Source organism: Dryobates pubescens, chromosome 17 (genome assembly GCF_014839835.1).
Source record: "Dryobates pubescens isolate bDryPub1 chromosome 17, bDryPub1.pri, whole genome shotgun sequence".
In the NCBI taxonomy this organism is placed as follows: Eukaryota; Metazoa; Chordata; class Aves; order Piciformes; family Picidae; genus Dryobates; species Dryobates pubescens.
The window spans coordinates 12074012-12086825 of record NC_071628.1 but is presented as its reverse complement, the minus strand read 5'-3'; the positions used below and the strand labels follow the sequence as shown (position 1 = coordinate 12086825).

The window sequence follows — 12814 nt, the reverse complement described above, 5'->3', positions numbered from 1 at the left end:
ATCTTGAGTTTGTAATTCAGCAAATACTTGTGTAAGTTTTGTTTCAAATAGCAATTATAAATATTTCAACACTTGTGAAAGTGTTATGAAAGTATTTGTTTATTGGAAGTAGTTTGAAGTGTTTCCTTTAATCATGATCCCAGAGTAAGAATCTCTCTTCCAGCATATTGAATCAAATGTATGTGGTTTTTTTTTGTTTCTTGAAGTTCTTTCAGAAGTACTGAAAGACACCGTGAGCTTTGTCTCCTTAGAAATCAGTGCAAGCAGAAGGAAGTATCATTCATAACCCTCTATAGCTTAAAGTTTGAGCAAATGCCTCGTTGGCCACTTTGGGAATGGAAGTTAGTAGGTACTAGAGTACATCTTCCAGCAAGTGGAATTTAAGCAGTTTTCAGTGTGCAGATGAGATCCTGCCAACATTGACTTCTAAGAGGTTTTAATGTGGTGAAATTTTGATAGATAACTTTCCTGTAGGGAAAAAGTAAAAGTAGTTCTGAAGTAATATTTGGGGGTGGGGGTGTTTGGCTTGTGGTTTTGTTTTTGTTGGTTGGCTGGTTTGGTTTTGTTTTTTGTAAGTCATACATTTTATTTAGCCTGAAAGATTTGAAATGTGTGTGGGAGAATATGGAAAACTCAAGGGTTTTTTAATTGATATGCAAATTTGAAAGGAAAGAAAGGAAATAGTTACATATCTCATTATATGTTGATGCTAATTGTGCTTTTTGTTAAAATCTGACCATGTGTTTTGGGGGAGGGCTCATAGTTCTTCCTGTTCCTCCCCGCTTCCTTCTCCCCCTTTCTTTCCATTTTCCTGAATAGCAGCCCTGCAGAGCTCACTGTATTAAGGTGCCTGCCCCATGTTGGCTGTAACCATCATGTACAGTACACTTTCTAAACTACAACAGCATAACAGATCACTTAAGTGAGAGAGGCAGTTTTTCTAAAACAGTCAATGACTTGCATATTGATTTTTGACTACTGACTTGATCTCCTGTTTTAACTTAACTTGATTAGGAAGTACTTCTTAGGAAGTAATTGCTGTAACTGATTTATTTTAATAATGTCCTTATGTCATCTTCCTTTTTCTGGTCACCCCAGGAGCATTACGTAACAATAGTTCATACTTACAAGGAAGGCAACGCTGTGTGTCAGTTCTTCCTGCGTTTTTAATGTGATCTTTACTAGTTGACGGGAAATGTGTCTCACTTAATCTGTTCTCAGTTTCCTATTTTTTTTCTCTCTCTCTCCTCTCAGTTGAAAACAAGACTCTGTAATTAGCAGGGGTGCGTCTGGAGAGAGTCTAGCTTTGCCAAATAAAATCTTCTAAGTATGTTTTAATAACAATATAGAGCTTCTTCCGTGTAAATAACATAGCTATACTCCATGCATTAATAAAAATACTTTCACTACTGAGGATTAAAGAGAACTCCTTGAGTATTTGAAACTGCATGCTTTAAGAAAAAAAATTAATCCATTTGGTGGTGTGTGTTTGTTTTTTTTTTTTTTTTTTAAATTTCAGACCTGTTTATTATGGAAAATGGTGTGGTACACTGTGAGTCAGTGTTCCTTGTCCCCAGCTTTGATCCCCACTTAAAATAATATTGCATGAAGCAATTGATGCAATTACTTGTGGTTTATATGATTCACTTTTCAATACTAGCATATTATACCTGTGATAGTTTGCTTCAAGTATTAAATTGCTCTTACCCTTTTGTATATTCTGGAGGATCTGCAGAGTTCATATGTAAGCTTAAACTACTGCAGTGTTGAGCAATGATCACTATAAGACCTCAGTTTAAAGAAATGAAGTACAGAAATACGTACCCATGTAAACAGTGGGGACACTCAGGTAAGCAGAAAGCACCTTACAGAACTGGGATTCATAACCCAAAGGCTAAAGCTTAATAGTGCTGAAAAAATACTTAGGAGCAAGCTAAAAGTTTGATCTATCTGCTCTATGTGTATTACATATAGTACATACGTATACAAATATGTATTATATGTACTACATTTATATAATTTATAAGTACTGGCCTTCTGATAAAGGTAGAGATCAGAAAACTGTCCTGAGCCCATCTCATGTGAGGCACAGGTGTCCTAGGAATACTCAGCTCTTTCATGGGAAGTGATGTGCTTCTCTTCTTATCCAAAAACCAGAGGGAATGCTACTGAAAGATTAGAGATTGATTTTGAGGAGAGCATCTTCTCTTTCCCAAGCTTGCTAAGACTCAGTTGCTTTCATCTCTACCAAAGGAGAAGGAAACAAGACCAACAAAATGCAACACAACAAAAAAAACCCAACACAACCACCACCCCTCCTCCAAAAACAAACAACCCCCCCCACACACACACACAAAAAAAAAAAAAAGAGGAAAAGCACCATAAATGTAATGGAATCCTTTTTACTACCATATTTGCATATAATTTCTAATATCCTGCTTTTCCCTTGCTAGACCTTCCTTCTTTCTGTTTTGCAACATCATTTTTGTCTGTGTAGGGAAAGGAGGCAGGACAGTAATGAATAATGGCTTTGGTTATTTATTTCAGGTGTTTTAAACATTAATTTAAATGTAAAATACATGGTGTGAGTGCTTATTCTGTTGTTTATAGCTCTTCTTCCCTGCAATGATTTCTCCCTTGGGACTGTGCATCTACCTTTCTCCTACCCTTTGTTCTCTCTTGGGAAGTTCCCGTAGTCTGCAACTTTTCATCCACCTTGGAAGAGACTGGTGGCCTTCTGAATGTGACGACAGAAACTGGAGCAGCATTTTGTTGCTGTCTCAAAGTTCACTGATAGAAAACATTGGAAGGAGATCATGGACCTCGACAGGCTGGGCAGTTGGGCAGAGTCCAACGGCATGAGATTTAACACATCCAAGTGCCGGGTTCTGCACATTGGCCACAGCAACCCCATGCAGAGCTACAGGCTGGGGTCAGAGTGGCTGGAGAGCAGTCAGGCTGAGAGGGACCTGGGGGTGCTGGTCGACGGTAGACTGAACATGAGCCTGCAGTGTGCCCAGGCAGCTAAGAGGGCCAATGGCATCCTGGCCTGCATCAGGAACAGTGTGGCCAGCAGGAGCAGGGAGGTCATTCTGCCCCTGTACACTGCACTGGTTAGGCCGCACCTCGAGTACTGTGTCCAGTTCTGGGCCCCTCAGTTTAGGAAGGATGTTGACTTGCTGGAACGAGTCCAGAGAAGAGCAACAAAGTTGGTGAGGGGTTTGGAACATAAGCCCTACGAGGAGAGGCTGAGGGAGCTGGGGTTGCTTAGCCTGGAGAAGAGGAGACTCAGGGGTGACCTTATTACTCTCTACAACTACCTGAAGGGAGGTTGTAGACAGACAGATGTTGGTCTCTTCTCCCAGGCAAGCAGTACCAGAACAAGAGGACACAGTCTCAGGCTGCGCCAGGGGAGGTTCAGGCTGGATGTTAGAAAAAAGTTCTATACAGAAAGAGTGATTGCACATTGGAATGGGCTGCCTGGGGAGGTGGTGGAGTCGCCATCACTGGAGGTTTTTAGGAGAAGACTTGACAGGGTGCTTGGTGCTGTGGGTTAGTTGCTTGGGCGGTGTTGGATTGGTGATGGGTTGGACGCGATGATCTTGAAGGTCTCTTCCAACCTGGTTTATTCTATGTATTCTATTCTATGTATTCTATTCTATGATGAATAATGTGGGAAAGTTCTGCTGAGTCTGGGAAATGTTTTGAAAGAGAGTGGGCATTTAAGGAACAGTTTTCCAGGGGCTTAGTTTAAAAGCAGCTGGTGCATTCTTACTTGTAATAATTTCTCTGTATTATCTTAAACTGATCTTGAAATTGTGGTGAGTGAAAAAACATCCATCTATATGGAATCTTACGGAGGAAGAAAAAAGCTTCATAGCTTCCACAGGCCTGTGTTTAAATACCTGTGAATAATATTCATCAGTCTTTTTTTCCTGTGCTAAATAGAATGAGAATGGAATTTCTCAGGTTTTTTTTCTAAGGCAAAATAGAGATGAACATGACATGCTGTTAGCAATGAAGATGTTTTAATGTGATCTCAATGAGGATCTAAGACAATATTTCATTAGGTGCAAATCAGCATCTCAAGAATTTCTTGGTTTTAATTACTACAAATCGTGTCTGAGTGCCTTTCTCAATCTATTGCTGAGACATGATGTAGACACTGTAGATAATGTTACTTGGCTGTTTAAAGCAAGTGAAATGAGATGATGTCCTGCTATTAGAATAGGTAAGCATTTGGAGAACACCCTTGGTTTCATGTTTTGGAATATATTTCAAGTTTAAGTTTAAAACACAGCTTAGAGATCTTAATTAAATTTATTTAATGTAAATTTGTTTAATGAAATGAGAAGTCTTTTCATGAAGAACAAAGGTTATGACCTATTTATTGCTACTAGAAAAGACCGCCAGTGTTAGAAAACTTCCTTGCCTGCGATTTCAAGGTGAAAATGTTACTTTCATTAAAGATGTAAATAGATGAAATTATTGTTACCTCAGTGTAGTGCAGTTAAAAGTATGTTAAAATTTTTTAGAATTATTATTAGCAAGGCAGGAAAGCATGCTTGGGTTGGGGCTTTTTTGGTGCAACTTTATTTGCATATTGCAAATTTCTGCTTTTTTAACGTTGGCTTTGAAAAATGTTACTTTGGATTTTAAGGGATTTGTGTATAAAGTAAGATAGAATAGAATAGAGCAGGTTGGAAGAGACCTTCAAGATCATTGCGTCCAACCTTTCATCCAACCCACCGAATCAACTAAACCATGCAACCAAGCACCCTATCAAGTCTCCTCCTGAACACCTCCAATGATGGTGACTCCACCACCTTCCCAGGGAGACCATTCCAATGGGCAATCACTCTCTCTGTGTAGAACTTCCTCCTAACCTCCAGCCTAAACCTCCCCTGGTGCAGCTTGAGACTGTGTCATCTTGTCCTGGTGCTGGTTGCCTGGGAGAAGAGACCAACCTCTGCCTGTCTACAACCTCCCTTAAGGTAGTTGTAGAGAGCAAAGTTATGTAATGAGAGTAAATTATGTAATGATTCTGTTGATACCAACTTTTAGGCAGTGTGAGAGATTTTTGTAGGCTTGCATATGGTTTTGTTAGGACGGCAGAACATCAAATGACAATTTCAACTCCTCTATGTTAGACACTAATTGACTTTAACTAAATAAAACACACTCATATGCTAATCTTGTTTCCTTAAAAAAGTTTTTTCATTGCAAAAATTGTATGATTCTGTATCTTATGACTACTGTTACACTTTTTATTTTTCAGTCCCAGAAAACCTGGATAGAAAATACTTTCACAAAGAGGGAGTGTGTGTATATTATACCAAGTTCAAAAGATCCCCACAGGTAAGTGAGAAATGTAAAAACTCATTGCTGCTCTTAAAAATTAGGAAAAGTTAGTATTATAAAGAGAATGGTCACGGTTTAACAAGAGTGTATAATAGTTTTTGGGTCTAACTACTTTATTTGTATAGAATATTGTCCTTTTAGTTCACTCTTCCGTGGCTTGGCGTTGTCACTCTTTGTGTCTTGCTTGGATTTATTTTATTTTCTTCCTGCAATTACTTTGGCATTGCAGAAATCTTTAATAAATCTTCCCCTGTTCTCTTTGCTGCTCATTTTCAGTCCTCCCAGTGATGTCCATAGTGTGTCTACACTGGGAGTTCTGTGATTTTTATTTCGGTTGGGATATTTTAGTAGCATAGCTCTGAAGCTGGAAGGTCTGATAGAGATATCCACTATAGGAATTTAAAGAACAATGTTGTGAGTGTTGGGTGAAGCGTGAAAATAAACCTGGCAGTGCAGGGAAAAGGGATGAAGAATTCATAGAAGAATAAAGAAAAACAACACTCATAGTGGGGAGGAAATTACAAAACAAAGGCTGAGGAAATGTTTGCTTCTAGGGAAGATAGATAAGAACAGTTAGAATATCAAAATATTTCATATAATATCTAATAATTTATCTAGTACCTAATAATAATATAATAGTTCATCTAATAGATAATATTTTTTCAAGATTTTGTAAGGAAAATATGAGACTGAAAAAGAAGGAAATAAGTTACTAAAGGAGAGGCTGAGGCTAATGAAGAGTGTTTTGCATAACTCATGTAAGATCATAATTGAGAAACCAAGCAAGTTAGCAGTTCCTCTGACACACCTAATTGTTTACCTTCTCTGAATGTTATAGTTGTAATTAAAGAGTCCCTACAATAGTTACATTTGATGTCTGTAGTTATGATACCTGTGTCACAGGAAGACAAACAGAAAACATTAAAAATTGGTATTCCAAGGCAGTTTGGTCTCCCTAAAATATCTATAATTGTTACTGTGACTTTCAGATCGATGGTTTGTGTTTCTATATATTTTTCTTCATATATTTGAAAGCAGCAGAGAAATTTATTCTTCTAAACTTCAGAAGACTTCTATTTCGCTCTTATCCATTAAAAAAGTTTCAAATCTCTTTTGTTGGGGCAGAGGCTTATTTTTCTTTTCAAAACTTTGTCTGTAGACAGAAAAAGAACCAATTAAATACTGTGGAATTGTTAATTTATTGTAAATAATTCGCCACATTCCTTGAAACCATGTGACATGAGAAGCTTTTAGAATTTATAGCCATGATTGTACCACATGGAAAATTTGCAAGTGCACACCAAGTAATTAGGAAGTTGTTACAATTTCCAGAACATTTCACGAGGAACAAAGTGATCTTCAGCACTTGCCCTTTTAGTTTAACCCATTTGTACCATACAACACACTTTACAACTTTCCCATCAGATTTTGTCCTTCAAAGAACTGCCTGCTGTTGTTCATGTGTTATGTGCAAATGAATCAATGCTAGACAAGAATATTTGGAGTGTTTTGTTGATTTGTTCCTTTTAGTATGGATAATTCTGATGTAATTACTGTTAGAGAAGGTCTAAAGTTACAGCTCAATATGAAAAACATGGATGGTTCAAGCAGTGGATCTTCTGTAGAGGACTAAAGTAAAGTCTGAATACAGTTTTAGATTACTGTAGCTGTATTTGTACATTTGTGCATACTAGCTCTTAACCATAATTGGTTAACAGCTGCTTATAAAAATGATGTAAAACAGTGGTATAAATTTATCTGCTCTGCTAATTTAAATGTTAAGAAAGCTGTTAGGGGGAGAACGTGGAATATGTTTAAAAAGAAGATAGAAATGATACAATAAACTGTATGTGAAGACACCATAAAGTTTGCTCAAATACAACTTTCTGTACATGCAGCTCAGAAGTGATTGAATAGCCTTCCCATACAGGCAGTTCAACTTGGATGTGTATTAGAGCATGATTTTGTAAAACAGATGCAAGCACGTGTGGTTAGAATCAGTCCAAGAAAATGCTGGTCCATAAGTAACTTCTCAGTGTCATAACAAAATGTTTCTGATCGAGTGCTGCAGATGAAGCAGTCTGAAATACACATGGGCTCCAGATATTGATGGTTCAAAGCCCCAAAACATCTGAAAGGTTAGGACTGAAATGTTTGTGTGGTTTTACATGTCAAGTATGCTACAGTCATGTAAAATAAAGACAGGCAAGTTACCTGGTTACAAATGGGCAAACTTGGGCATTGTGTTTTTCAGTTACTGGAGATGTATTTTGTTCAGTAATCTTTTTGTAAGCACCATGAAGTGGTGTGAATGGTCTGAACCCCATCCCTTGCCATCCCCACCATCCCCCTTAAAACTGAAGCTGAAGTTTACTCCTTTTTAAAATTATTCTTTATAGATGCCTTCCAGGATGTCAGATTTGTCAGCAACTTATCAGGTAAGAGTTCTTTGTAATTACAATATTTATTAATCCCACCCCCCCCCAAATAAGTGCTTTCATAATAAGGTTTTAAAAAGTTTTGATCAATATTGCAGAAGACAAGCTGGTGAAAGGTTAGATACAAATCAAATATAACTAATGAATAAAGAACTGTCTGCAATGCATAAATAACAGGTTTATAATTGTTATATAAATTACTTGGCTTTAAAGAATCAGTTTCTTCTGGCCTCCAACTTTCTATCTCGGTGAGCTTTAACATTTTGCATAATTATGTATTGTAATTAATTCTTGCTATAAATATTTATGACAACATGGCTTGCTCTGGAAAAGAGGGTTATATAATTAGAATCTTTGCTTTTTAAGTCTGGTGTAGCTCTGGTATAGATAAAAGAAAGTCTTCTCTCTCGTCTTACAGTATTTACTGAAGTATTTTAAATGATGTGGTTGGGTGCAGGTGCTGTTGTGGCCGCTTGGTCAGGCAACATGCTTGTTTTACTGCAAGTCTTGCTATGAAATACTCCGATGTGAAGCTGGGTGAAAACTATAATCATGAACTAGAAGAATGGTCAGTGGAAAAACATACAGAACAGACCTCTACTGATGCTTATGGTGTCATCAACTTTCAAGGTGGCTCTCATTCTTACAGGGCTAAGGCATGTATGACGTTTCCATTTTTTTCTTACTTTAAATGTGTTGATAGAGGTGGATTTATGCTTCAGCTTCTGAAATTGAAGGCTGAAAACATTGTCATCTGTATTGTGTCAATCCCAGTGCCCTCTACTATCCTAGTATTTTTGTATTGTTTCTGATTTCTTTCTAGTTTTTATTCTAAAATTTCTTTTCTGTAAGAAAAATTGTTCAGGTCTATCAGAATTAGTTGCATCCACATGTAGACTTATCCTCAAACTAGAAATGGCAGTAAGAATTTTTATTACTTAAGTAAACCGAACATTAAGAATTCAGTGTCACTGTTTCAGACTTGATGAAAACACAGCTTAGTCTCCTGTGCTGCTTACTTGCTCAGTTCTGTTAAGTTATTACAGGAGCTGTTAAATAACATCTACCATCTTAACACTCTAGTCATAATTTTTCATCTGTGAAAAGTCATCTAAAACCATGGACAGACATGGAATATGCTGCTTTTTTTAGATTTGTTCAAAATGATTAAAGCATAATTCTACTAATCAGAATAAGGTTTTTCAGGGGGGAGAGAGGGTTAGTTTAAAATAAGCGTCCCAATAAATCAAGATTTTGGAAACCAGCTCTTAATTCATAAGTGCATGTGTACTGGGGAGGCCAGAAAACAGGAAATTTGGACATATTCTCCATAACTGTTTTGCACATGTTGGTGGTTGTGGTGAAAATGATGTAATGCTCTTGCACTGTTGCAGGCTCCAAGGGGTTCTGATACAGTCTGGCTACTTGGGCCAAACTGAAGTGGCTGAGTTGAGGGAGCTGTGTTTTGTGGCCAGCCAGCAGAGCCCTCAAGGAGTCCAGTGCTCTAAGTCAGATCATCTCTCCAGGAACTGGGGTTCTTAGCCAAATTCTTCATGTTTGTAGGAGCAGTGGTTATGTTCCTTTGTACACAGAAATAGCAAACTGCCCATGCTAGTTTCTATTCTTCTGGAGAGTGCTAGTGGGGTTTCTAAAATCAGTTTATTGGAATAGTGATTTTTGTTGTTGTTAGAACTTGATTCAAGTAAGGCATAGTTTCTGTATAATGTCCCCTCCTCTATTGCATAGATTGTAATAAAGATGCAGCAGTATTTTTAACTAATCAACCATCTGCTTAATCTTACACTGTTAGACATAGCTGACCAAGTTCTGAGGTTTTCTTTTAAAGACTGTAGCTTTCCTTCTTACCAGAGATAGGGAAGGAAAAGCAAGCAGCTGTCTTTCTGTCAAACGTTTCACAAGGGAAGTGCAAACATCTCCCCAGTAGATGGCAGAACTTTCGTAAATATTCCTAAATTTTACCTAATTTAGAGCTCACCCAGTGCTTTCATAAAGACTCATTTTCTAGGTCACTGTGCCAGTAGAATGGTGTAGCATAATCTTTATAGAGTCATTCTCTTTCCAAAACTTCCTTTTGAACTGTTAACTGTCTTCTCCTTAATTCAGAAGGTCATAAAGTAAGCTTGTTCATTTATTGCATCTGCCATGTTTTAAGACAGTGAATTGTATTTTCCATAGCCAGGAACAGGATAATATATCCTGAAATATATCCTGGTGGTTCTTTTTAGCATTAATTAAGAAAAAATAACAACCAACCTTTTATCTCTTCTTGTGCCTGCAGTATGTGAGATTGTCATATGACACTAAGCCTGAAGCTATTCTGCAACTTATGCTTAAAGAATGGCAGATGGAGTTGCCAAAGCTTGTTATATCAGTACATGGGGGCATGCAGAAATTTGAACTTCACCCACGCATCAAACAGTTACTTGGCAAAGGTCTTATTAAAGCTGCAGTAACAACAGGCGCCTGGATTATAACTGGAGGAGTGAACACAGGTAAAGAAGTACAAATGAATTTGCACAGTTAATTGGATTATGGTTTCTAAGAGCCAAAAGATATAGTGGGTGCATAGCTTTATCTTAATAAAAGATTAATTTGAGTGAGTTTGGTCCCTTTAAATAAAAATAGTGCATTTTGAACCTGTGCAGTCAGAAGTGAAGAGGAAAAAAAGTTTCGGAGGTGTTGGGCCTTGTTTGGTTTGGTTTGGTTTTGGGGCTTGTGTTGATGGGTAGGGTTTGTTTGGTTTGGTTTTGAAACTGCAGGAGGAAAGACTTGATGCAATTAAAGCAAGTGCAGTTGTGTGCTGGAAATGGTTTAGATCTTAATAGACTTGTATTTTTTCTGATACCTGCTACTGTATTTCCTTCCGATAGATGTAATACTGTGCTTTTTTTCCTTGGTACTGTGTCAGATAAGTTGCTAGATCCTTAGAGGCCCAGTTAACTAATCAAATATTTGTATTTCTTAATAAGCTGCAGCATTCATTACGTTGACTCTTTATTTTTTGTGTGTGCAAACAGGTGTTGCAAAACATGTTGGTGATGCTCTAAGAGAACATGCTTCCAGATCATCTCGAAAGATTTGCACTATTGGGATTGCTCCATGGGGAGTGATTGAAAACAGAAATGACCTTGTTGGAAGAGATGTAAGGATAGATTACCTAACTGAAATAACTCTTTACCTGACTTATTTTTCAACACTGCTCAAGCCTGTTTTTTCACTTGTTTTGCATCATTGGAATAGTTGCCTTACATTGACATCTCTGATTTACGCAAGATCATGAGCATGAACAAGTTGCACTAGAGGAAAGGAGGATGTTCTGAAGTACTTAATCCTTTGTTACTCCATACTGACATTACTGAATCAAATTACAAAAAATACTGAAGTACTGTGGGAAAATCACATTCATAGGGGACAATAAGTTGAAATATTTTGATGTGGAGTCTCAGTGCTCCTATTCGCCAGAGCAATCACAAGCTGTTGGGTTTTTTCTTTTCCAGAGAGGATTTTTCCTCTCTTATCCTTCCGAACAGAATCCTTTTGTAATTGCTGTCTGCTTTCCTGCTTGACATTAAGAGCTGCAGCTGTATCTTGACCCAAAGCATGCTTATGTGTCAGTGTTTCTTGTTGAGCCACCAATTCTTGTGTCTAGACCAAAGTTAAGTTTGACAGAAGTACATGTGAATCTTTACAAGTAAAAGGCGTTGTTGTGTGCTTATGCTTAGGTGGTTGCTCCATATCAGACCTTGTTAAACCCATTAAGTAAACTAAACGTCCTAAATAACCTCCATTCCCATTTCATTCTGGTGGACAATGGAACAGTTGGAAAGTATGGAGCTGAAGTGAAGTTGCGGAGAGAACTGGAAAAAACGATTAATTTGCAACGGATCCATGCAAGTAAGTAATTCTGATGCCTGAGGGCTGAGTGTTACTGTGCCTTAATGAAAAAGGTACTTGCACCAAACACATGAATGAGAAAACAGAAAAATTAGCTTATTGTTTACATTTCAAGTCTGAATGATTGTCTTGGAAATTTCAGCTGCTGCTTTAGCCCCTAGATATTTCTGGTAGATGTAAGATTTCTCTGGCATCTTCAGGGAGAAGGGTTCTTTGGAATAAAGTTGTCAGTATTGCTTTGATAAAGCAAATATGTCACTTAAGTTGCTAGTATGTTGTCAGGCCTTACTGATCTGATTGATTAATGGTTTTGACATTGATCACTTGCAGTTTGTAAAAACATCATCTGTTTGTCTAAAGAAGCCATGACTGCTTTAGGTGTTTTCCCACTTTTGGAGCAACGTGTGTGTTCTGGGAATGTTTTTGCATTACTCACTGTCAGTAGAGGGTTTCCATGTAACTGTTCAAATTCTATATATGTTGTCATCTTTGGAAACTATTTGAGGGGGGAGGTACAAGGGTAGTTCTCAGAAGAAAAAAAACTTCACTGTTCTGCATTAGCGTAGGATTTTTTCCTGGGATGAATTTCTTCTGTTTTGTAGATGCTATTCCATTGTGTTTATCAGCTTCTTTGCACTGCTTTCCCCTCAGCCTGAGGTATAAACAGTACTTGAAACTGTGCATTTGCAACTCTTAAAATACTTGGCAGGCAGCACGTACCTTTTTTTCACTAGAAGGGACATACTTGATTGGTTAAGTGTGTAAAATCAATCTTAGCATTCCCTATATGTCTTTACATTGTCTTTACTATTTATTTGCAAATTCATAGGAATTGGCCAAGGTGTGCCTGTGGTGGCGCTTGTATTTGAAGGTGGCCCGAACGTCATACTCACAGTTTTAGACTTCCTTCAAGAAAGTCCTCCTGTACCAGTGGTAGTATGTGAAGGAACTGGTAGAGCTGCAGACATACTGGCCTATGTTCACAAGCAAACAGAGGAGGGAGGGTAAGTCCTAGCACTGCTAGTCAGACTAACAGTTGCACATAAATGGGTTTGGAGACCGTTCCTTAATGAGTTTGTACAAGAGTTTTCACTGTGGAG

The 12814-nt window shown here is 37.7% G+C and overlaps 1 protein-coding gene across 2 annotated transcripts in view; it reads left to right on the top strand.

Annotated features, from left to right (window-relative positions):
• TRPM7 (transient receptor potential cation channel subfamily M member 7) overlaps positions 1 to 12814 on the top strand; it is a 59061-nt gene that overhangs the window by 17593 nt on the left and 28654 nt on the right. For both annotated transcript variants that reach the window (XM_054169185.1, XM_054169184.1), the window contains exons 2-8: positions 5279 to 5358; positions 7761 to 7799; positions 8257 to 8455; positions 10099 to 10312; positions 10838 to 10962; positions 11543 to 11714; positions 12544 to 12718. In XM_054169185.1, the coding sequence (XP_054025160.1) occupies positions 5279 to 5358; positions 7761 to 7799; positions 8257 to 8455; positions 10099 to 10312; positions 10838 to 10962; positions 11543 to 11714; positions 12544 to 12718 (1004 nt within the window). The remainder of the gene's footprint in view (positions 1 to 5278; positions 5359 to 7760; positions 7800 to 8256; positions 8456 to 10098; positions 10313 to 10837; positions 10963 to 11542; positions 11715 to 12543; positions 12719 to 12814) is intronic.